Here is a 27,006-nt window from a genome sequence, read left to right on the forward strand (position 1 = left end):
CTGACATGACCAGCACGTTAACAGCCTCTATCTCAAAATTGCTAGGTGACAAATGTAATCCAGTTTTGACCTTCACTCATGATGTCCTGCACACTTCCATATCAACCTGTTTATGATGCACATTGGTGTGCATCCCTTACATCCTCCTCGCCCCACACAATGAAATTTGTACCTACAGTCCGATTTTATCATGAAACAGATTTTAATGCTGCACAAGAGTAGTTCCCAGGCTCTAGGTTCACTATCCTCCAGGCAGTGAACCTAGCAAAAGGTAATTACCATCAAATTATTTTCAATTCAAGTGATTATGTTCACTGCTGGCACCGTAATATGAGCAAATGTAATAAAAGTTCAGATTGATACTATTAAATACATTATGGATATTTTATATTTCTTACCACAGTTTTTACAGTTTCACAAATATCAAAACCCAGGTGTACATGTCCATTTTGCAACATAGAATGACTATACAATTCCAAAAAGAGCAGGCATTTCAAATACACAATTCTGAAGTGTAAACACAGTGTACAAGCTCTTCACCTCACAATCCAGGTGCTATGCAGTAGCAGCTGAGGTAACACTGTACAGCGTGAACTCAACAAATGGTTGGTTTGCCTCAAGATGATTTTTAGCATCCTTCTGTCCTGTCACCTGTTCAGTCTTTAGTTCTCCCCCAAGTTATACAAACATACAATAAAAACATTTCTGATTTTAAAGGACACTTAGACAAGTCATGAGGATTTATGTGAGTACAGTACATTTAAGTTCAAGTGCAAAAAAAGTAACTAGTGGCTAGTCATCAATGTTTCTTTTTATTGTTGATGGTGTTGGTCCCAGGCACCACCAGAACATGGGTTGTTCTACAAGCACAGCTAAAGCACAGCTACGGGACACCCCTTCAGTCAAGCTAACTGGATGTCAAAGTGGGTACAACTGCGCACCCCCTTTCCTGCTTAGCTGCTGCCATCTTCCTCTCCCCTAACCCTCTCCTCCTGTTAATCTTGCCTCTGGATCACTGCACAGTCCCACAGCACGCACCTTCCCCATGGAAGGCCTGACACGTCACATACATCTGATTTCAAGGAGGGCTGAGCAATACTCACTCGGTCCCGTAGAAGCTGAGTGCTCAGAATCTCCCAGGAACAAGCTGTTAATATAAACAAATGGGCCAAAACACTATCCTGACTAAACCCCCCAGGCTCCTCCTTGAGCCCAAGGCTTTCCCTCCAGCAGCAATTTTCACTATGCACCAGCAAGCGAGCTGGCTGCAGTTAATATTCAAAAGCATAACAAAGCATAATCCAAAGTCTTCCAGTGTCTTGACATTGGGCAAAGTAATTTCCTAAACATACTGCAATTTAGTTACGTTTGCTTCCTCCTGAGAATCTCTCACTCTACTTGATTTCTGCATCAACAACTTTGCCCCTATAATCCCAATCATTAAGATTTTTAGGTGATTCCTCCCTACCACCCCCCACCTTCCCTAGGCACTTAAAGCTTACTGTTTTCTTAATAAATAACCACAGTAACTACACTGCATTAAATAAACCATTGTATAGATGATGAAATAAAAAAAACCAAAAAGACAGTGTGTCCATTGAAAACCTTGATCAATCTCAGGCTGTGCAATCTTGATCAAAGATTCTTGTCTCAGTACAACATCAAACCTAAAATTACCCGAACGCACACAACCTACGCCCAACTGAAGGGCTGCAAGTGCGGAGGTTAACTTCTTCAGAAGCCTTCCTCCAGCTTTTTTGTTTCACTAAAATGCCAGTTCAAAATCTTTGCTTTGCAGAACTAAACCTTTATCTCAAACAAGATAACATTAGCTTCAAAAACATATTCTTTGAATATGTGTGTGTTTTACTTAATCCATCACCATAATATGAAGATACGCTTGCTAAAGCTACTCTGTTTCTGAGAAATCTTTACAGAGACAGTTTCATGCTGTTCCTATATTTATTGGATCTGATATTTCTAATAGACTATGCAGGGAAACTCAGTTTCTCTCCTAAAAAGTCTTTTCATTTTGTCTTGGGAACAAATTCAAAGAAGAACATTATCCAATCAAGTCAGACACTCCATACCTCAACAAGTGAACTCCCTTTTTCTACAGATTGCAAAGAAATCTCGTAGCACTTGACTCAGCTTTAGCAAAGCAGCCAAGAATTCTTCCTGCCGTTAGATCCGGCCACATCACTTCCCTCAAGAATTCCGAACTTTTGGCTTCCCTGCTCATGTTGCTTTGTGTAGTCATATGAATATTCTTTATATAGTTGAAAGCTTGCACTGCATCACATTATGATTGTTAAGATTAAGGAAGTCCTACTTTTGAGCTCCTACTCCAGCATTTCCCAGGTAAGAAGCAGAATTCCATGCACTGGATTTGATAAGATGAGCGCATCTCAGGGCCCTGCGGCAGCAGGCTGAGCATCATGATCCGACACAACGCGGTCGCCATCTACTTGGGAATCTGATGTTGCTGTAGGTGGTGGTGCTGAACAATTTCTGGACTGCCCAGAATCTGTCGGATTTTGGGGTTCTCTTGCTGAGCTGGCTGATGAAGCACTGCAATTCTCATTGATTTTCTAAAGAGAGGGGAAAGGATTGCATACAAAAAGTAAGTATAAACTCTGATGGCACTATCCCCAGTGGTATACCCCCAGATGCATTCAGGCACTTCTGGAAATTCACAAAGCGCTTACTTTGAATGCCCGCAACATAACAAATCAAACTTAAAGAAGCAAAGCAAAAGTAGTACATTTAAATCCAGATGACACTAATAGCAAGCAGACAGTAGCTTACCTTCCATCTCTTTTCCTAACTGCACTTTCCCAAGAAGCATGCAAAAAATAAACTTGTTGTGTTTCAAGGGAAAAAAAAAAACAATTAACTGGACTTCAAAGTGTTCAGACAAGATCATTATTTTGACCAAACAATTCTGTAAAATTTTTTCATGCTCCTTAAATATAGCTTTCCTCAATAGTTCCCTCCCTCCCCAAGATACTGTTCCGATAACAAGAACTACTTTTGTATCAGGACTGTATTTTTACAGGAAAGAAAGAATAATGAAGAGATCATGTGCCACATAGATGCCAATAGGCACAAAAGCCTTTCTGGCCTCTTCACAGTTCTCAATGAAGCAGCTGGGTGGCATCCAGCAGTTGGACAAGTCCCTCGCAGACACCACACAACTGCAAAACATTCTTTTCTTGCCATGTTCATTGCGTAAGTTCTGTGCAACTGCTTTTCTCTGACTTCTCTTTTTAAAAGGGGACAGCTTATACTAACCAAGACCCTGAGGACATTTACCAATGGGAAACAGAGCAGTTTGTCTGGACAAATTACTTTGATGTCAGAGACCCAGTGATATCTTCAGTGTCACTATAAAAAACACGTTCTTTGACTCAGGGAAGTTCAAAAACAAGCAAACAAACCCCCAACCAACCTAAAGCAGACATGCCTGTAAATATATTTTCAAGAATAAAGACAAATGAGAAAGGCAGGAGATCACTGACCAGGTGAAATTCCTACACGCTCTGCTCTGCTGATTCACGCTCATATCCCAAATTACCCATTTCTAAAGACAGCAGTTGTGGAAAAAGCATTTCTGTGTTTACGCCTACTGGGTGCATAAGAAGGAACCTCACCCACTCCTTCCAGACAGGTAAACACAGTGGTTTTAACATTAACCATGCTGTTCTAAAACTCGCATTGACAGCATTTCCCTACTTTGCTTAAGCAGTATGCTTCAGCTCCATTCTGAAAGGCATGTCCAAAGCATTACATGATAGTTCAAGATCCAAGTCCATTCAATCATTGACGAAGCTTAAGGTATTAAAAGGTATTTTGAGAGCAGACTGGACAGAAGGGAAATGGTGTAAAGTAAGCACCAGCAATCAGACATTTTAAGTCACGGAATGGCTCTCATATGGTGTAACTCTAGATTAAACAAAAAGAGATGAACTTTATTTGAACAGAAGGCTCTGTATCCCATCAGTAGTTGTCTGGAACACCTATTTCTGCAACAATGTAGACATTTGACAGCATCACCAAGGAAGCAAAACTAAATAAAAGTAATTTTACACTCTGTTAAGCAGCTGTGCATCTTCATGTTCAATTATCACCTTGTAAATTTTGCAAAATGCATAACCCACAGATTCCAACTAACATGAAAACAAATGTAAACTTAAAGGGAATTCAAGTATATCCAAGCCTGTAAACCAGTCTCTTTCTATGTCTCTCCCTCTCCTCCCATCTTCAGGAAGATAATACCTGCAAAAATACTTATTCCTGCTGTACTATACATAAAAAACAACTCTATTTCATGCAGTATTTCAACTGTTTCACAACTCCAAATTTATTACAAGCTGACAAAGAATACCTGCCAGGTACTAACAGATTTGCACAGCTCTAAAGGTTTTCAAGCATCCAACAAATACCCAAGAACTTCCTTTACATTAGAAGATTACCTGCAAAGGCTGATTCTCAGGAGTTGGATGGGTTTTGGATAGTTTAACCATCTCTTTTATCTGGCAGACAGCATAAGCTAAGGTGACCCAAGGAGAAGAGCTGATGCCCCAGGCAGGCTTGTTCACATCCTCTTGCTCTTCTTGGTGTTTTGTTTTCTTTAGAGGGAGTCTGGGCTCAGTCCGAGGCATGATATCTTCCGATTGCTGTTGTACAAGGTCAATAGTTGCTATGGGAACAGGACTGGAAGGCACTGGGATCCTTTCCGCCAGCATTGTCCTTTCTGAAGTTTAAAACAAAATCATCACTGGCAAAAGCTTAAAAAAATTGTGAAGCAGACAATGAAGACTAAGTGTTTCTTGCTTTCGTAATATGGTTATCACTGTACTGAAAGCAGAACACTGGCACAAACAGCCAGGAGCGAGGCATGCCACAATCTAGTTAGGGAAACATGATGTGGATGTTGTCCTTACAAGCAAGGCTGTTCTGCAACTGCAGTGAGGTATTTTAGATGGCTGCATAAACAGGAGGGGCTAATGAGTATGAAGCAGTCCATTTGTTCCCAGCTAGCTATTAGAATGTTACATGGAAATTTGAGTAATTTTCATGTTACATGCAAATTGAAAATAAGTCTTTTAGACCTGTAGCAAGCTTATTTCTCTGCATAAAGCCTGCGTCTTACAACTCACTCGTACTCGTAACTAAACACCGGCTTCAAACAGGAACCATTTGGTGAAGTCCCATGGCCTACATCATCAGAACAGCCATTTCCGATCTTAAAGTTTCTAAACCTACTGATTTGACTTCAAGAAGTTGTTCTACATCTTCACCACTTTTTTATTTAAGAAACAAACCATCCCACCATAGTTACTGAGATGAAGTTATGCAGTTAGTGAGAAAAGAGCAAGGTTAGTGACACACTGGAGGAGACAAAATATCTGTCACAAAGTTTCAGGTAAAGGAAGAAATCCTCCCAACAGATCTTTACATTTAAGGTCTTCCGATAATCTGAAAGAGTTTTCACAACTGTCTTGAAATGTCACCTATAAAATGACTGTCACAACCCAACACAATGTGCCTTACAATCTTGAAGAGCCAGAGTATTTATACACCAGATGTAATTAAAGAGATTGTTAGAAACTGTTGGATATTTTAAGCAATAGCTGTATGTTCTCTTCAAGTCTGTAAAGAACACATTCTGTAAATTTTGAGAGTTGACAGGAAATTGAAATAGCAAATATCCTTTTCACCTTTCCATTTTTTGCCATTATCGTTTGAACTGAGATGAAGAAAATTCTAGCAAAATAAATATTTGAACACTTAGTACAGGCAACTTGATAACTAGTCAAGGACAATTTATTTAACATTCCAGCTAAAGAAAACTAACTTTTATTTTACGCTCAAAGCTCATATTGGAAAGTAACATTTGGGTAAAAAGCAGATCAAAAATTCATGACTTCTCAGAATTTGCCACAGTTTTATTGTCTTTGTAAGAATCAGATTTATGCTAAATCCTTAACTTTGCACTAAGTATTTCATTTCTGGTTAGCCTTTGTATTAATAAAGGCAGAGATTAAAAAGTTCACGTTCCACATGAAGGGAGATTTCTCGAGTGCCAAAACAGAACTGAGGCAGTTATAAAAGTTTCTGTCCTCTGAAGCCATCTCTACAATTTCTGGCAGAGATGGCTTGGACTGGTAGAGTATGAGAGCATGCAGTGGTCAAGGTGACCTTATAGAACTGATGCAGCTGAAATGACTCACTACAGCTGTTAAGACTAACCTAAGGGATTCCCAGAACTGAGAGGACATACAGGTAGTAAAATATGTTACGCTTTCCTCCTATCGACCTCCAAGAACTCAATGCTGCCCTTTTTACAGCAGCAGCACACCACTTCAATTGCTATCATTGCTCAGGAAAAAACTTCTCACTTGAAAACAAAGTGTTTTGTCAAAATCTGAGTAGAGACACCAAACATACAAAATTAAAGCTGCAGGGAGCAGCTTCAGAGATACTACAAAATTAGATCTAGTTAAAAAAAGGTATCTCAGTGACATGAATATTTACCTTCTTCTTCATCAGGAACCAACAGCCACTGGATCAGTGCAAATAGAAGAAGAATCACTAAACAAGCCATTCCTATTCCTCTGAATGTGGCAGCAGGACCTGTAATGAGATTTTTTTTTTTTAATTGAGAATCTACTTCTCAATTAAAGTAAGATGAGTCAGCAATATGTGCTCCTTGGGTATGTATTGTCCCATGTAGACTCTTATTAACTTGTTTTATTAGATTTTCCTCCCCCAATACTTCTACAGGCTTTGCAAAGGATTTTTAACCAAGTAACTAGATTATCATTTATTCATCGAGAGGCTGCATAGTATCAACGTATTCTCTCACAAAGGATTAATTCATCTTACTTAAGGATCAGGTTGGAGATTTGCTCACACAATACTAAAAATATCTAGGCCTAACATATTTAATCAGTCTGTAACACTGACAGGACAAAGCCATAAGCAACCTGGTCTGAATGCAGTGCTAACCTTGCTTTGATCAGGGGCCTGGACTGGAGATCTCCTGAGGTCCCTCCCAGCCTGAGCAGTTCTATGATTCCATGATTTAGACAAAGTGTATTACTCTTTAAAACATAACAATATCTGAAGCATAAATAAGTTTAAAGCTGGTAGTTCAGTAAAACCAGAACTTCAATAAATAAAATAAAATTCTTCAATGCAATTTTTGCTTACCAAAGTAATTGACCAAAACCCCTCCAACCATAGCTCCGCATCCTCTGCCCAGACCCAAGTGGAGACCTTGCAGGATTCCCTGGGCTGATGTTCTCAGCTCCGGAGGCACTGCCGCACTAAGGTACGAAATACAAGCCGCCCATATAGCCGCATGTGTGACACCTAGAGAGATGAAACATTGTGAGGACTACAGGGTCGCAAGTGTACTAACACAACATCAGAGCAACTGCACTTATCAGTTGGAGCATGTGTTGGAGAAAACCAACAAAATCCTTTCACTGACAAATGCCTGTGAAGTACAAATCAGCTTTTGGTAATGTGATAGTGGCAACCAAGCCACAGGGAGACATGATGCATCCTTCTGCAGAGTCTGTCAATAGCTCTTTCTCCCTCTAAGATGACCTCACTCCTCTTCTTAAGACGCAGTCCCTAGAAAGACTAAAGCACCTTAAAAGTCTCTCTGCCAGATTCCTCATCCCTCCAAGAGTGACCCGGGGCCTTTGAAATATGGTCCTGATTTCATAATCTGCAGGCAATTAAAGTATTGGTGCCTCTCAGCAGTCTCCTTACTGCCACAACGCAGGCAGTCCAAAGGTCATAAAAGCCAAACAGTATCAGAGATATCCATGTCATTCCAGAGGCAAGAATTAATCCCCTCCTGTCCTTCTCATGCCCCCCCAAAACCAACCCCTGAACAAACTCTTTCTGAACTCAACACCAACACACTCTGCATTTAGCACTGCACGGTCTGGACGGGAAAAGCAGGGAAGCTCCCCAGTGTAGGCCAAAGATGCCGATTTTCACGCCTGCTGTTCAGAGGCAGAGTCAGCACGCCCTTCCGCCCGCTATGACTGCATCCTGCGTAGGCGCTGCCGCACGCTGCTGCCTCGCATTTCACCCACTCCTGCTCTGGGGACTGGGCACCGCAGAGGTCCTCGCTGCTACAGACAATGGCCACGTATCCAAGACAGCCCCAGCTCCCCAGCAGAGATTTTGGAAGTGTCATTCTGGCATATGCCTTGTAGGTTCAGGGCTATGAACATTTTTTCCTACCACAGAAGGACAGCTAAGGGGACAGACAGTGAATGACCATTAGCATGCAGAAGCAGGCTGCAGGTGGAGCCCTCGTCTTTGAGCACCTGCTTTTGGTGGGGTTTTGTGGAATGGGGAAGGACAGGAAAAGGCAGGGTTGTGGAGAAGTTGGAAAAACAAAACAGTTTTGTAGCTCATCACACATTAAATAAGCCTGAGCTATTTTGCCACCCTCAGATTGAGTGGGAATATTTTTTTTCTTATTTGAGTGGTATTAAAAATAGGCATCACAGCTTACCAATGCCTAAGCTCTACTGCCTCGGTTTTAAAAGAATGTTGGTACAACCAATGATTCAGTCAACATGTTTCTGTCCTCTACACTTGACTTATTACTGAACAGTTGGACACCCAATAATTACTTAGGCATTTAGGCTGAAGACTCATAAGAGCAAGAAAACACATGATTTTGTAACATACTCACAGAATAACTTGGATTTTGCTTAGTTGTAAAATGATAAATAGCACTGTATGGAATTGCTACAGTTCAGGTATAGACAGGTTAGATGTCCATGAGGCTGTACAGTTCATTTTCGTTCCAAACCTAAATAAAAATTTCTCAAGCTTTGGGTTTGTAAAGGCCACCTTTCTACATTGCAGAGCTGGTTTTGGTAATAGTATATCATCTTCTTGAAAAATAAAAGGCTTACATTAGGATGAGTGTATTTTACCTTACCATTTACAGTTTAAAACTCACAGATTTTCCATCCAAAAAGCTCAGAGTTTTAAAACTCACTGAATATCTACTTTTTTTTAATGCAGACCCACATATGCATTGAAAAGAGCAACCAAGAACTGTCCCAATAACAAAGCAAAGCTAATCCAATATAGATAATGTGTTTTTTGTTTTAGAGAGGACATCAATTAATGTAAAACATTCAGTTTTATCAGCTATTAAAGAGTAAGTCAAGTTTTAAAGCCAGGCAAATCAAAACCACATCAGAAATTATTTGAACCATGAAGCACAATACCACTGTGTTTGTTTGAAAACAAAAGGCCATAACTTAACCAACAGGTTCTTCGATGTTTTCACCTTTACTAGGCAATCCAGACAGAACATCGTGTTCCCAGTTCCTCTGGAAACAAATCCATACCTTTAAACCAGCTTATTTCACTTGCCTTTAAAGGTACAGGCTTTTTTGGTTTTTGTGTGTGTACATTACTAATGTGATTTTTATTATAATTATTTATACAACAGTGACTATTTGGAACAGTTTTTACAACAACTTTTACAAGAAGACTGGTCTGGATTACTGCTAACCACAATTCTTTTAAAAATAAGTTGTTCACGATATATCTATTGTGACATTATTCGCTAAAACCACTAACCACCATTTCACCATCTGGACTATAGCTCCAACAAGTGTAACAACCCTAGTGTTATGCTTAGAATAATAATATTTAGCAAACTTAGGATAATTTACACAAAAACCAAGAGTCGAAGATTTGGGGAGCCAAATTTATTTCAAGAGAGGTAAATCCTAATTATTTCCAGTTAAAGACCCAAGCTTTTTGGTCTCTAGACATAACTGTGTTGCTGGAGCATCACTAGGAGTCACTTCGTAGAACAGTACTTGTTTTGGAGTTTGTTGGATAACTGTCAAGTAAAAATAGCTAATTTTCAGGTTATCGATATAGTTTTGTAATTTAGAAAACTCCTGTTATGCAAACTGGTGAGCTAGCATAGCTGTTACCAGAGAATTTGGACCATTGCTTTGGAACAATAAGTTGCAGCTAACTAGCATATCAAAACTTAATCCATTAAGTCCAAAATGAACAAGATTGCTTGTGTGTTCGTAGACTGATGACACATACACACTATACACATTTGCCTATGAGGATGTCTTGAAATTTTCAGTTATTAAAGATTCAGCCTAAGCCCTTATTTCCATACATTGCACGTGCAAGTCAATACAGGACACAGATTCAAAACTCTAAATTAAGAAGTGAGTTGAAATCTCCTCATTTACTCCTTTGAGAGTGCAATGCACTTAAGGAGTCCTCCCCATCCCAGTTACAGACAGAAACTGAAATACAGCATGGTTCTTATTACAATCAATAGATGCAGTTTGCAGTCATCTTCCAGAAATCTCTCCATGCCCTTCAGCACAGTACATGGGGATAATCCTTCTTGTATTGCAGAAACATATTAAAAAGAAAAATAAATTATTTACAAAAGTCAGCTGAAACTGCTGTTGACCTTAAAACCCCTCCAGCTGATGGAACTGGAATTCACATAGAATTTGATGGCTTCCCAGAAAATGTGTTATGTACAATTATAACAACAATTTCAGCAAGGGGTTTAAAAGACCTATCAACATGATGCAGTCATGCGGCCCACATGGTACCCACATGTTCTGCACAATCTACTGTCTTTTTGTTTTTAAATACTCCTAACCCTACATATGCAAAGCAGCTACAACTCTTACCTCCCTCTGTCAACAAACTCTCTTAACAAAAGTAAGAGCTTCCACCTCACCAAATTCCATTAAGGTGTCACCTCTTATCCCTACCAACAGATTCAGTGGATGTGTAGGAAAGAAAGTAGAGCCCAAAGAAACAGGATTTGGTAACTGCTGCAAAAGAAATAATGAATCAAGAAGAGATTAAAACCGGTAAGAGCAAGGAGGGGAAAAGAATAAAGGGGGGACAAAAAAAAGTCACCAGTATTTCTAAAAAGATAAACTTGATCTCCCATTCAGCAATACTGAATGAGATTACTGGAAAGTACCAAATGTAGTGGCAGTATTAGACACACATATGGACATGTGTGACATACAAATATTATAGACACACATATGGACACATAAGCACCTATGGACTCCATGGACACTAATAAACCATGTTAGATGCAGGCTGAAAAGTGCACATAGAACACGAAGAGGCTTTGGGGGGGGCGGGGGGGTTATGTGTATGTGTTTGTTTTGTTTTTAACTTTCTCATTTACTGACTATAAATAACTGCAAATAGAAAGATGAACCCAAGCGTACATGATTCAGCAGTGGCTAGATAAAGAGAAAAGTCTGGCAGATAAATTTATGAGAAATTATTATTTTGAAGGTCCTTAGTTTTTTTGTTTAAATCTTGATTACTCAAAATTACACCACACAAAAAAGCCCCTCCAAAACAGCTCCCTCACAGCCTTGCTGTAAAAGCAAACCTACATATTAAGCAATTCATATTGAAATTTCAGCAGAATAAAAACAAGATTCAAAGTAAAAGAAACTTCTTTCTCAGCCATAACTATAGGATGCTTCCAGCACAAACTTATGGCTGTATTTGGACACAAGGGTTTTTTCCTATATTTTGAGTGTCTTTGAAACAGGATTACCTAGAAGGTAATATCCAAAACTTTGTATTCATCATTTGTTCACCCGAGATGTTTAAGCAGGCAAGAGTATAACACATATGCATTCTTCAGGTTCTTTGCAACATTTTCATATTTTAACACTTTGTATGAATGATGAAGTATCAATTCAATAGTTATGGTTTGGGGTTTTTTTTAATAACAGAATTAAGAAGCTTGCTGTTGTGGCAGTTTTAATACAACAAACTGTTTTTGTTAGCAGGGAGGGAAGGAACCAGAACACAAAACAGATTTCTTTCTATGTATATGTATCTTTCTACGTATATGTAGAGATCTACACAGTGCTCTCCAATGGAATTTTGTAACTCAAGTTAAAATCTACCTTACAAAGATTTCTGTAAATGTAGTAGAAAAACTTAATGCAAATTCAAATTATGCTGGACATAGAAGAATAAAACTTCCAAGTATAATCTGTGGAAAATTTTCTTAGCATTGTATAAAGCCAAAATACTGGCTTTTACAAAGATAGTACAATTATCTTTAAAGGCAGGGAAAACATTTTCTGCATTTAAATTAACCATTCTCTTGCAAGCTTACAAACCCTTTCTTCAAATACTGAAGAAACAGAAAGTAAAACAGTTTAGATTTTTCCTGGTTTTGAGAAGTGGTACCCACTACAAGGACATGAAAAAATGTCGTAAAATTTAAGTTAGAACAATCTATACTTTACCATTGCAATGAAGAAATGCATGTTCTTTGACAACATGACTTGAAAACGGGGCTCACATTACTTTTCATAGATCACACCTCTGTCCTTCTAATTAAAGGACAAATATCTTAAAGAAGCTCTATTAGCACAGACAAAGCTATTGAAAGAAATGCCTCTCCAGCTATTAAAAAAAGAAAATTATATAGTCTAAAGGTATTGATCGAACAATACCACTGAAAAACTACAAAATATTTTAACAGAGACAGAATGACTCAGACTATGCTCTTTTTTTTTATGGCATCCTTTCAAGAACCACAACCTTTTGCATTTAATGAAGTTCACATTTACCACCACACAGGATTTGCAGTAGGTGTGTACTCAGCTCATGCTTCTGTCTCTTTGTTTAGTTAAAGGGTGTGTTGGTCTCGCACAGTTCTGTTTGAATAAACAGAGAACTGTGCACAATCAAATGCAAACCCACCCCTTTGACGTCAAATATTTCCCAAGATAAACAGTAATGTTTTATGAACCTGGGTATTCAGGGATATTTGTGGTCAAAAAAATAGAGAAATACCAGATTTTTACTTAATCGCAGCTGACTTGAAAACAAGATAAATGTAAGCACCTGATCTTATACTGGAAGGGCATTACTGCACTGTCTTACCTTGAAGTACTTCCATCGGAAGAACAGTCCAGGCATTTTCCAGATATGAGATGTAAATGTATCGAGCTGTATTACAGGCAAGGCCAATATAAAGCACTCTAAAGGAAGTAAGGAAAAGAGAAGTCAGGATAGTTTGCACTTTCCTTTTTTGGTATATTATAATATACCTTACTGCTTCAGAAATCATTTGCACATGTACAGTTTGCCAGTCTAAAGCATTTGCTCAACACAAAATACATTATTTAAGTCCTGCACCCAAACATAAACTCTCCTCTTGCCCACTCCAAACACATATTCAAACTGAGGCTAAAGTGAAGCCTCTCTTCAAAATCCTAATGGAAAAAAAAAATTCAGAGGGACAGCAGATCCACTGAGCTTTTAACTAAGCTCTGTAGTTCCATGCCACGCTCTATACAGGATTGTATTTCAGAGAGACCATTTCTAAGCACATTCAACATCCCTTTGAAACAATCTTCTTTTCTAATTGTTCAGAGATTCATTCTTCCATTTTAATGTAAGCCTGGTGCAGGTTTGTATTAGATGAATTAATTTTACCCCAATAAATATAAGTTTATAGTCCTAGTATCTGCAAACCGCTCAGAACTACTCTAAAAACACATCCCACAGAAGCAATATGGTTTATAACAACATGCCTCAGGATAAAACTTAACCATCCTGTTGAAAAGCAGCAGATGCTGCATCTCAGAACGAAGAGAAAAAAAGCTCTTTTAACAGTTTTTAGACAATGAAGCACAAAGACTATTTGTGCAGTGCATTTCCCATTGCACGTTTAACCTGATGACTTTTCCCTTCCAGTTTTCAGGTTTAGCTTAGCTTACCTCTGGGGTGCTTATTCATCCAGCTATCTTTCTCTTATTTTTAGACGGATCTTAGGAAACTTAGACTTAATTCAAAACATGTTTTTAGCTTGAGAAAAGATGCTATTGCAACCTTTAAAGATTTTTTCAGGGACAAGGATTATTTGTTACCCAAACATGGCTTCTTGGTTGACCCCTGGTTTGGCACAAGTGAAGTAAATGCAATTGATAATTAAGGTGTAAGCACAGACACTGCGAAAGGGCTCATTATTCTTTGAGCTGCTTTTTTAGTTATTCTACAAAAGCACACCGAGATTTAATTAAATGGTACATAGCCACTGAAAAATCTAGAGTGAGATGCAATCATAAAAATGCAGCATCTTGTTAACATTTGAGGTCTCCAAATATACCTGTTGACAGCTAACATACCAGTACCACAGTTTTCCTCATGTCAGTGGTATCAAAAAACATTCAAAATTATAAAGACAGGTCTGTGCGTTTCACAACAACATGGATCTACAGAAGACAATATATTTTCCTTTCAGCAAGTTGGGTAAGCTTGCAGGAAGCTCCCCAGGCCAAATCACACACCAGACCAAGCTGTGTTGCTTCCAGATACATGTAAGGTCCATGAATAGCTGGTTTAAGCTGCCTTTAGGCAACACAAGCCCAAGCATTCATTGAAGAAAACATGGGAAGCCATGAAAAAGTTCCAGTATTATACAATAAAGAGAACAAACTTGCTCTTTGCACCATGCATCATAAATGTCATCTCTCCCTTTAATTAATGCCTTCTGTTCCAAACAAATAACTTTGTTCCTTCCATAGCCAGAATTTAATGTAATTCTTACGTACAATCACATTTCTGAAGCATATTAGGACACATTTGCCACAAAAGGTAAGCAAATGTACAAGGTCTGTAGGCTCCTTTCTTCATTACCCTACTAGTAAGGCCCAGGGTGATGCACACTCTTGGGGATACAAAGGAATCACCTCACCATATAGTTGTTTTTCCTCATCAGCAGTACAGATGCACCCAGCTCTCTGCTTAGGACCAGTTCTTGCCAGCTTAATTTCACTTCTGTCTAGCAAAAACTTTGCCTGTCCATCAAGAACTTTCTTCCCATCTCAGCTGTTCCCTGTCACAGCCAGACCAGAGATGTGAAGAGGTCTCCTCCTGCTTCATAGTTTTTCCATCATCACTAACAACACTCAGCTATCTGTGCTTTTCCACCATGTTACACTTGCAGAAAGATTTGGATTCAGAGTTTAAGAGCAGCAATTTAGTCAGGTTCTACCTTTTAATTTGTTAGAATATGTACAGAGTTTTAGGTAAATTACAGTTTAGGAAGATTTCTATAATTATGCCTCTGGAGGGGTACGTCACACGAGAACTTTTGTGTATTTACAGAGTCTTTTCAAACATGTATTTATAATAATCACTTGGGCTCTTTATCAGACCTAAATGGATAATGTAAACATGTTCCTTATGAACCCTATATGCAATATCCACAGAGACACCATATTCAATTTACAGGTTAAACATTTAAAGCACTGAATCTGTATTTATGTTAAGGAGACTAAGTTGTTTACAGGCATGACTACCAGTCTCTGCTTCCTATAAAAACTCACATGCTGGAATTATGGTCAGACAAACACATTCAAGCTTAACCTCAAGTAGTAAGTTATTTTCAGAGATTAACATAATCTTCCTAAACTCAATGGCAGTTACGAATGCTTCTACCCAGGATACTATTCAACAATGGTGTCTAAATACTGGATAGCCAGTTTTGTACGCTTTCCCATCGCAATATCCTCTCAAAGAACTTGTGGCCTTCACCACACTTTCTCATGACTTATTTCTTTTTAACTCTGTAGTTTACTTTTAAATGAAAATCTACTCTCTCATCTCTCAGAATGTGCCTGGAGGAGGCAAGGCAAAAAAATGCCCTTCTAACATCTGCAATATTCCCTCCTCTCGGAAATCTGTACAATCACAGAACAGCTTTCTAGATGAACCGATCACTGTCATTACTCCAGATTCATCTAGTGACTTGCTAATGTACAACGTTAGAAACACTAGCAGCATGTATAACATATGCACACTATGTATAACAGTGCACGTGTGTACGAACAGTAAAGCTAATGAAGTCAGAAATCAGGCATTTTAATCAGCACATATTTAGTACGGTCATGCTTAAAAAGCTTGGACAACAATTTGAGTATCAGTTAAAAAAAAAAAAACCTGTGAAAACAGAACGGGTTTCAAAATGTTGTAAGGGTCTTATATGCCAACACATACAATGGTAGAAACAGAAAGCTTTACAAGGCTAGAAAAGGAAAACTGAGCTTCTATCTGACAAGGTTGTAAAGCCTGTTTTCTTGTAGTTCTACAAAGGACAGTCAATAGCATTGTTTCCTGCTACTGTGACAGGGCATGCAATTCTGGTACTCATGCCTGTCTTCAAAGAATTAGGACAGGAAGGAAAGACTGAATGATAATGTTCAAATAAATACTGCAAAAAGACTGTCTACATCTAGGAGTCTAACAACACAGAAGGAGTGCAAATACCCTTATTTTTTTTCTTTAAAACATTAGTGACAGAAGTTAATGGAAGGTGAGACAACCTCAGCACTGAAGTCATCTTACCAAAAAGAGAAGTAAAGCCACCTTCCCTCTAACTGTAAGATACCCTGTGAAATATTCACAGCTAGCTGTGGATTAAGAGGTACTTCCATCTTATTTCATACAAGACCTTACACCAGAATTCCCATAAACATATAACTGCTTTTATGCCAAAACAGTAAACAAGGAATTTTCAGCTATTTAAAAAAAAAATAAAATAAAAAATATATATATATTAAAAAAATACCGCTCCCAAATGCTTCTGGCTAAGACGGTTCCAAGAAGGACGTATAGTTGGAGGCTATTGGTTCTTATTAATGGGAGAAAGAATATCTGTACTATAAGGCAGCAGACATATACAGAACTATCAAAGAATATATACATTCCTCTTCTTAAAAAAAAGTTTGCCTCCTCTTGAACAAACCATGCATTATACAAAGTTCAAAAAGCACAAGAAGAAAGGCAACCAGAAGGAGACATCTCAAACTGTGATGACTAAATACAAGTAAGCATTAGATAACATTAAAATATGACTAATATGCATTTCCCAGGTGTAGGTATAAAGCATGTTGTCTCATTGCAAATAGGAGCTAGTGTTTTAACAACTTAATCTTGATCCAATCTTGGCTTCATAGTCTTAACAGTGCAAAGAAAAAAAAAAAGAGGAGTTAATCCTGTACATCATCTTTCTTTTTACTGGCCAATGCTCCTATCCCCTTCTATTTCATCTTATTCACACGCCTATCATTCTTTTGTTTTTCGTTCTTTCTCTATTTGAAGTCTAAGCCTGAATTTTGTACTACAACAGTATATGTTGAAAGAGCATATCCAACCTATCTTTACCTATCAAGACTGTGATCTGTTCTCACCACTCCTCCATCATCATATCCTTCCTCCAGTCTTTGCATGCAAGGTGTCATATTTTCTCATACCAATTATTGTCAAATTCAGAGATTAAAAGACTGGCTTAAAGTAAAGAGATCCTCCTCAGTTTAAAGGCAGATATAAAACTATATTTTAAGTAATCTCTCAAATTACCATGCTAACCATCTCAAACATTCTTAGTAGAGGTCAAATGAATCAAAAAATTCATCTCAATAAAAGCAAAACAAAAAAACAAAGAGCAAAATCACAGAACCGAATGCACAAAAAGAACAGTGCAGACAGCTTAAAAAATACTTACATCTCAATGACTGTATGATTATAAACAGGGCATTTGGCAAAGACATGATGCTAACAGCACACAGAGCTCTGTGCTCAGTTGCACAGAGTACATGAGTAAATATAAAAAAAACCCTTTATGACTTCATTAAGTCAGATTCCCCCCTATCTTTCCTCCCCTGAGCTTTTTTAGAGAAGAGTGAAGGGATTTAGAATATGTAGAAATTAAGTCAATTGTGAACTGAGAGGAAAACAATGTTCACTAACATGCTTGAAGTAATCCGTTTGATTTATACAAGGCAAAATCTACGGGAGAAGCCCTGCACAGCCATCTCACTTCAGTAGCTAGCACACGCATTTGCAACTAAAGAAAGAGAGCAAGGAAATGAACTGGTAAGCGACACTACCAGGCTGCAACCTCATTCTGCCAACACCCTGAGTCTGATTATAAGGGCATGTGCACAGAAGGTGCTCACCTCGCTTCCTCATCTCATCCTCCTCCCTGCTCAGCGTGCAAGTGACACCCTTCTAGGCTATTGTGAGGGCAAAGAACTGCCCTGCAAGGAGAAGCACGCTAAAGCAGGTTTCCAGAATGCTGCTACTCATCAGGGAAAAAATAGTAAAATTAATGGTATTTATATGTCAAAACAGACAATCCTTGAGCGAGTGGCGATTTGTAAAGATCTCTAACAGAGCTTTGCATCAGTGAACTAGGGTATCTTCTGGAACCATCTGCAAAAGGTTACGGTGCCAGGCATAATGCACATACTAACATGCAACTAAAATGTGAAGGAATCATTTCAGAGCATTTTCAACTCCTAAAATAATAATAAAAAACTCCATCAGGCAAGCTATGTAACTGAGCAGGACTCGGAATTTTAAAATAAAAAGATTAACTTGAATTTCACTTTGTAACACAAGGCTAGGCCTGAAATTCAACATTTTTTGTGTAGCTCTAATGATTGCTAACATCTTACCTGATATGACCAACCAATTCAATCAATTTGTGGCTGAAGAAGTAGGCAGTCAGCTCAGACACATGACTGAGCACAGAACAAACTCCAAAGAGAGTGGTGGTGCCATTTAGGTCTTCCAAGTGCCAGTAAAGAAAGGTGAACACAAAGCCGTATCCAAACCCCATGAACCACGCCACGAAGAGCACTGAGCCATACTGGATACTACACAGCAGTTTTATTAGATCCCAAAAACTGAAAGACTGCGACTGGCTCATACTGGTAGGAGTGTTATCGGAGGATTCATTGGAGGCACTTCTGTCCACCTGTGGGATTTCTACCTCTTTTCTCTGATTTTCGTCTTGCTTGAAGTGCGCATAATGAAATCGAAACTGGGTGGCCACAATTAATGCCATTGTCATCAGAACACCAAAAACGATGAAAACTATCCTGTAGTTCTTGTACTCAGGAGCTTTACATCCTTGACCTTCAATGCCAACTTCTGTATGGGTATAGTCAATGCCAATTCCCACAGACAGCATGGCCAGCCCCCAGCCCAGAGACCCCCACATACGCTGCAATCCATACCGGTCCCTGTGTTTGCCGAGGTACTGCAGTGTTACGGTGTCCACAATAGTAACAGAGGAAGCACTGAAAAATTCTCCTATTATGACAACCAGCAGAATGAGTAGAAAGATGGCTTCTACTTCTTGTTGATCATAAACGAGCACAGCTTGGTCAGAAGGCATCGGCTTTGTGGTGATGGCAGCCAGGGTGGTACTCGGAGTCACATTCCCTGGTAAGACTGGGACAGTGGTGGTGTTTTTCGAAATAAAATGGGTGGTGTTTTCCAAGACAAACTCCACATCATTGCTCTGCGTAGGTAACAGGAATGTTATTTCAGGATTAGCTGTCCCTGTTGCTTCCAAAGTGACCGGACTGGAAGCGAGCAGGTGTCTCTTCCCACGAACTTTTGGGGATGCAGTACTCACTGTGGTTAGTGCAGAAGACATCGAGGCATTTTGCGAAACTGTTGTTAAAAGGCTGCTTGCATTGGTGGGATGTGCTGGGGGAAGGCCCTTTGGTACGCATCTTAAGGTGGCTGGTCTAACAAATCCAATCCCCAGGTTAAATAAAACCCAGCATAAAAGCGAAAAGAGGAGGACGATCTTCCCTTTCTTAAAGCGATCTGCCACCACTCCCCAGAAGGGAGCACTGCAAAACTCAATAAAGTACCTGATGCCCACCAGAAGTCCACTCTGACTGGGTGACATACCCAGCTGCTTGTAATACACAGGCAGCAAGGGGTAGAGCGAGCCATATGCAGAATAGAAGAAAAAATAAAAGACCTTTGAGATCAGAAGATCGTTGTTTATTTTGACGCAGTGCTTCTCTAACCAATCTAGCTCTTCATCTGGGACAGTGGTTGTCTCCATCGAAGGGGATTCATTCTGGGGTGGCAAGTCTTGATCCTTCGAAATGCCATTGAAAGGATCAGCAAGCACATACTTTCTCTTCTGTTCTTCTTCATCATCGGTTAGAATGGCAACCTTATCATCAGCTGCCATGGTTTACCACAAGCATCCAATATCTAGTGTACTCTCAAGGAAGTAGGTCTACCCTGTGAACAAATAAAACAGAACGTGGTTAAGGTACCACATCGGAACAAACCTGCAATGCCAGTCATCAAGGACAAAGATGGCTTCTTTTTTGTAAGTGACATTCCTGAGCAATAAATGCAATATCAGGGTGGGGAAGGCCATTTGTCTAGACTACTGATACATGGTAGCATCAATAAAAATGTGTTTTATGACCAGTTCTGTGAAGTTCTCCCAACAGCAGCTTTAATACTGTGCAATAAAACATCTTTCATGTTTAGGACAGAGAATAATTTATATATTCAAAGTTACTTGTGGCAATTAAGTGCTAGCATTTGCAAGTCTTTTCTTTCAAGTTGCCTTTTCTCCCCCAAGGCTAACTGCTTTATTTCCAGTATTCCCTACTATACCAAAGGATTTTGTAATTAAATAATGCAGCCACATATGTATCTGGGTTTTTTTTAGTTATCAAAACAAGTTATTATTCGAAGCCTCATGATGGCCTTCAAAAGGTTCATCAATCTCCTCTTGAAACGTGATTTTCTAAGCATTCCACAACCACAGCAGAAATTGCTGGGAGGCTTGAGCTTCTAGGCTGAATGGGAAGAGAGGTGGGAATTAGAATGGGGCTTTAAGATTAAAACAAGGGACCCTCAAAACGTCTCAATGTCCAGATGGAGATCAGTGACAAGTGGTGTCCCTCAGGGGTCCATACTGGGACCAGTACTGTTTAATATCTTCATCCATGACATTGACAGCGAGATCGAGTGCACCCGCAGCAAGTTTGCAGACAACACCAGGCTGAGTGGTGTGGTTGATACACCAGAAGGACGGGATGTCATCCAGAGGGACCTGGACAAGCTGGAGAAGTGGGCCTGTGTGAACCTCATGAGGCTCAACAAGGCCAAGTGCAGGGTCCTACACCTGGGTCGGGGCAATCCTCCGTTTCAATACAGGCTGGGGGATGATGTGATCGAGAGCAGCCCTGCAGAGAAGGACTTGGGGTACTGGTGGATGAAAAGCTGGACATGAGTAAACAATGTGCGCTCGCGGCCCAGAAGGCCAACCGTATCCTGGGCTGCATCAAAAGCAGCGTGGCCAGCAGGTCGAGGGAGGTGATTCTGCCCCTCTCCTCTGCTCTGGTGAGAGCCCCCCTGCAGTGCTGCGTCCAGCTCTGGAGCCCTCAGCACAAGAAGGACATGGAGCTGTTGGAGCGGGTCCAGAGGAGGGCCACAAAAATGATCCGAGGGCTGGAGCACCTCTCCTACGAGGACAGGCTGAGAGAGTTGGGGTTGTTCAGCCTGGGGAAGAGAAGGCTGCGGGGAGACCTTCCAGCCTTCCAGTACTTAAAGGGGGCCTATAGGAAAGACAGAATCACAGAATAACAGAATCCTATAGATTGGAAAAGGCCTTTAAGATCATCGAGTCCAACGGTTAACCTAACACTACCAAGACCACCACTACACCATGTCCCTAAGCACCTCATCCAAACGTCTTTTAAATACCTCCAGGGATGGCGACTCAACCACTTCCCTGGGCAGCCTGTTCCAATGCTTGATAACCCTTTCAGTGAAGTAAAATTTCCTAATATCCAGTCCACACCTCCCCTGGCACAACTTGAGGCCATCTCCTCTTGTCCTATCACTTGTTACCTGGGAGAAGAGACCAACCCCCACCTCGCTACAACCTCCTTTCAGGTAGTTGTAGAGAGCAAGAAGGTCTCCCCTCAGCCTCCTTTTCTCCAGGCTAAACAACCCCAGTTCCCTCAGCCGCTCCTCATCAGACTTGTGCTCCAGACCCTTCACCAGCTTCGTTGCCCTTCTCTGGACATGCTCCAGCCCCTCAATGTCTCTCTTGTAGTGAGGGGCCCAAAACCGAACACAGTATTCGAGGTGCAGCCTCACCAGTGCTAAGTACAGGGGAACGATCACTGCCCTAATCCTGCTGGCCATGCTATTCCTGATACAAGCCAGGATGCCATTGGCTTTCTTGGCCACCTGGGCACACTGCTCATATTCAGGCAGCTGTCAACCAACACCCCCAGGTCCTTCTCTGCTGGGCAGCTTTCCAGCCACTCTTCCCCAAGCCTGTAGCGTTGCATGGGGTTGCTGTGGCCCAAGTGCAGGACCTTGCACTTGGCCTTGTTGAACCTCATACAATTGGCCTTGGCCCATCGATCCAGCCTGTCCAGGTCCCCCTGTAGAGCCTTCCTACCCTCAAGTAGATCAACACTCCTGCACAACTTGGTGTCATCTGCAAACTTACTGAGGGTGCACTCGATCCCTTCGTCCAGATCATTGATAAAGATATTAAACAGGACTGGCCCCAACACAGAGCCCTGGGGAACACCACTTGTGACCGGCCGCCAACTGGAGTAAACTCCATTCACCACCACTCTTTGGGCCCAGCCATCCAGCCAGTTCTTTACCAAAATAAGACAGGGACAGACTTTTTAGCAAGGCCTGTTGTGACAGGACAAGGAGCAATGGTTTTAAACTAAGGGAGGGCAGATTTAGACTGGATTTAAGAAAGAAATTTTTTACAATGAGGGTGGTGAGGCACGGGAACAGGTTGCCCAGAGAGGTGGTAGATGCCCCATCCCTGGAAACATTCAAGGTCAGGCTGGACAGGGCTCTGAGCAACCTTATCCAGTTGAAGATGTCCCTGCTCTTGCAGGGGGGTTGGACTAGATGACCTTTAAATGTCCCTTCCAATCCAAAGCATTCTATGGTTCTATAAAATTAGGATAACAACCTCAAAGGCATCAAAGACCTGGGAGCAAGGAAACACAGGGACAGAAAATAAGTACAGGCTCTACAATGATCTCTTCAAGTCAAATTCTGAAATTGAAGAAAGGTGGACTGGAAGATAACTGTACTGCAGCTGCCCACGCTTATCCTTTGCAGAAGTAAAAGATTGCAAAACTGACAAGCAACACTTAAAAATAAATTCACCACTACTTAGACTTTGATTTGACCAACCAGCTTTCACATTTAAAAACAACAAACCATTCTGATAAGCTAGGCTAGCTAACAGAAGCTTTCCTTTCAAGGAATAAAAAAAAAGTTCTGCCAGCAGGCTACCAGCTCAAAATCATTATATTAGGCAACTATTTTTTCTATATTAATATCTGTAAATTTAACCTAGAAAGATTAGCTCATGTTCATTATGAGAAAGTTGAACATTTAATATATTTTGGTTTTGTCATCCCTTTAGTGTTTGGATTAGTGTTACTATCACACAGGAACCTTTTCAAAGACCAATATTTGAAAAGAGCATTTTATTCCAGAAGAACCTGAAATTTCTCTAAGACCACTCAATTTATGACTGGGAATATCTTCTCTAGCAATTTCAAGTATTTTTTTGCAGGTCTACACTTTATACCCACTAGAAGAGCTCCAATGAAATCACAGTCTTTCAAAACTCAACTGAAAGCACGGTATCATCCCCTTAAAATTAGTCATGCATTAATACATCCAGTCCCTTTAAATTGTTCAATTATAATTCAGAATTTATTTAAATACTGACAATGGATTTGCAAACCAATGCAAGGCTAATAACAGAAAAGAGACTCTAACATTCACAAGTATGTTAAATTGTTTCTTACTGATCCAACATACACATAACAGTTGTCAGAACAAGCCATGGATACTTCTAAAAACAACAGCCCATTAAAATAATCTAGACCTTACATGGTTCAGTGATAGACAAGGCTAAAAACACCACCATTAAAATCCCAAACACTCATGAGGTTTGTGTGTGTTTTTCACTTTTAAATGTCATTTCTATGGGATACTATCTACGAAGATCTCTGTTTTCACTTAGGGAGAAAAGGTTGCATAAAAATCTTGGAACCTTAAATATTCATGTATTCAAGGTCAGAAGTTAATCAAAACAATGCCAGCACATACACACAGACTGCTTTTTTCTCCAGTTTCTTCAGAGACAATCCAATTAAAAAAGAAAAAGTATTTCAAGTGCCAAAAGATTAGAAAAAGTCCTAATTAGTTATTAGAACAGTCAAATGTGAAAACACATTTTCTTACTCTTACCTGCTACCATCAAAAGCCACATGAACCAAAACCCAGCAGCTGTCTAGTTAGGTCCTGCAATTTTCAGTTGTCAGCCACTTCCACCTGACAGTTGGAAGGACTGTGGGTTTTTTGCTCATACGTTTGCTCATGTTTGGCTTCTGTATCCACAAAACAACTCCTTCTAATGAGTAAATTAAATCAGCCATCATCTGTGCTTTTATTTTCTTTACACCTCCCCTTGCTTTGACAACAAAGACTCCAGAACTTGTGCAGGGCCCACTTACGTCAAGGGGGCATAACCAAGGTTCCCGTGTTGTTCCTGTGTCCTACCAAAACCAGTATGTGCTCATCTATTTACAGCAACTTGCTTACTAGCTGTATCAGAGCTTTACAGCATTGAATTTTGAAGAATATATTTCCTCCCCTGCCCCCATGACATGACACGACAGTACTCACATTTTAACCACTTGGATATTAGGACAACTTCTTTGCAAGCATGAATTGAAATTATCCTGATTTAAACAACGCAGCCATACTCCTTATCCTTACACAGGAGCTCTGAACCATCTGATTTCATATAAATCATACTGAAGGCTTTTAGAGCAATTAGTATTCAATCTTTTTAAATTCAGTTTCCCTTTTGGAAATTCAGTCCCTATTGGTATGGGACTTAAATTTTGTACATTGTATGAATAGCGGGTATATTAAAAATTGTTATACGGCTAATCTTTAAACACTTGAGCTACTGCACCTTCTTCCCCCCTCCATAACTTATATCTGCCCCAGCATCCATTTTCTTCTAACCCATTGCATGCAAGGATTAATCCAAAAGATACACTCCTAGCATTTTGACTAGAACATCTTGGGTAAGAATGCTATGAAAAGTATTTTTCATAATAATTTCAGTAAATATTTTCCCATCCTGAGAGTGTTTCATTGAATATTATTAATAACACAGAATATACTCTTCAGAAATATAACAGCATCAAGACTGGTAGGAGCCATATGGCATTCTCTAATGTTTTGATCACTAGTTTGTTTAGGAGTCAGGTTTTTGAAAGTAATTATTTTTAGAATTTTAAAAATTGCTAAATAAAAATTACTGAAAATGAGAAAGCCAACAAAGTGGTATTGTTACTGAAAAACCTACCAAAAAAATAATACTCTACGGGGCTTTCCTTGTACTGACAAAAAAGCCATGCCAGTCAGGGATTGAATGTGCAGCAAATCAAACAGATGGAAAAACAACATACTTTTAAGTGAGAAGAGACTAGTTATCTACTGGTTATTTTAACCATAGCCTTCAAATACTATATCTTCACTTTGCAAAAGCTTTTTCTGATCCACAAGACAGTAGGAGGATAGAAGACAGCACTACCAAGTTTAAAATGAACAACAGAGAACAGGAGTGAGGAAAAAAGGTTTAGAGCGTAAACAAAATGGATTTCATTGTGAATATAAATTTTAACTCGTTTGAGGCAGAACAGAGCATGAAGTTTTGGTAGAGGCCTGTTCAATATCATCAGTCCAGCCAGGACAAGTGAGACCAGAGAGGTTGCAGAGTGGTAACATCACTTGGAAAAACAGGAGTAACAGTTTTGAAGCCATCTTCCCTAAACTTAGGTAAGTGCACAGATGACAAAGCCTTAACACGCAAACTGGAAGAAACTTCTGCAAAGATCCTGAGAAAGCCCCGCAAAGGGAAAGGGAAGAGGCGTAGCAAGCGGACAGCACAGCAGATGTACATCACAAGAAAGCACCTTGGTCCTCCAACAGACAAGCAAGCTTTTGTCTTCCCACAGGTTTATGTTTCCAAACCACCACAGAATTCAGAAAAGGGAACTGAGTCTTTGTTCCCTCGTCATCCCATCACCCCTGACACGGCCACAACTGAAAAAGACTGCATTAATATCTGAACGGCCCACTACCCCCCAACCCATGATCCTATCGTACAGGCCCAGGAGTGTAAGTCCCTTGCTCACAGCTGCACAGGAAGCTTGCGGCCGACCCGGCTTTCTCAGGCTGGGGATTATTCTGCAAGATCACTCGTGCTCTGACCCTGTTTATGTACAAGTGCATACACTTCTTTTCAGATATAAAGACGACACCTGTTAACCACAAGACTATTCTTCCTTCAAGCTTTGCACAGACAGGATTTTTTTATGTAAGTACCAGAGTCTATTGGTTTTTCTCAGTTTCCTGTCACAGATTGCTGCTGCCTGGTTTACATCTATTCCTCCAGCAAGTCAAAATCCACTTTCAAACCCTTACATCTACAACAGGTCTTTCATCCAGTCATCTTCTGCAAATGGCTACAGCAACCTTCCTGCAGACTTGTACCTTTGAGAAACTACCTGAGGAAAACCCGTTTGTCCCAAGGACTTCAGTGATGACAATGCCATGGTCATTTTAATGACTGTAACGAGGCTCTTTGGCAGGTAGATGGAAAGAGAAAAACATGGGTATTCTACATTTAGTTAAGTATCTTCTTGGCATTCTTGCCTTTTTTATTTCTTAAATCGATCCTCATTTACTCTAGCTCTCCTAATAATTAAGAGGATTTAAAGGTCAGAAAGGATAAAAAGCTAATCTATTCAAGACAACCTGACATTACAAGAAGTTCCCTATAAGACAAAGGAAAATTACAATAAGGAAAATAATAAAATAGTATACTAAAACCTCAGCTCTCCCCTTGAAGTCACTCCTCCCAAAGCCTTGAGGACAACAAATCAAAACACCTCAAAACACCTGCTTTGCACTGCATCTCAGAAAAAAAAAAAAAAAAGCCAATCAACAGATCAGACTGGGGTAGCAAATCCCTAAGGATAT

The 27,006-nt window shown here is 39.9% G+C and overlaps 1 protein-coding gene across 11 annotated transcripts in view; it reads right to left on the bottom strand.

Moving 5' to 3' along the window:
- Positions 1–100: 100 nt before the first annotated feature.
- MFSD6 (major facilitator superfamily domain containing 6) overlaps positions 101–27,006 on the bottom strand; it is a 105,172-nt gene continuing 78,266 nt past the window's right edge. For all 11 annotated transcript variants that reach the window (XM_072874700.1, XM_072874696.1, XM_072874699.1 and 8 more), the window contains 6 exons: positions 18,570–20,166; positions 12,988–13,085; positions 7,219–7,380; positions 6,541–6,639; positions 4,476–4,756; positions 101–2,591 (listed from right to left, as the gene is read on the bottom strand). In XM_072874700.1, the coding sequence (XP_072730801.1) occupies positions 2,409–2,591; positions 4,476–4,756; positions 6,541–6,639; positions 7,219–7,380; positions 12,988–13,085; positions 18,570–20,113 (2,367 nt within the window). In that variant the 5' untranslated portion in view covers positions 20,114–20,166 and the 3' untranslated portion in view covers positions 101–2,408. The remainder of the gene's footprint in view (positions 2,592–4,475; positions 4,757–6,540; positions 6,640–7,218; positions 7,381–12,987; positions 13,086–18,569; positions 20,167–27,006) is intronic.

This window comes from Ciconia boyciana, chromosome 10 (assembly GCF_034638445.1).
Source record: "Ciconia boyciana chromosome 10, ASM3463844v1, whole genome shotgun sequence".
In the NCBI taxonomy this organism is placed as follows: Eukaryota; Metazoa; Chordata; class Aves; order Ciconiiformes; family Ciconiidae; genus Ciconia; species Ciconia boyciana.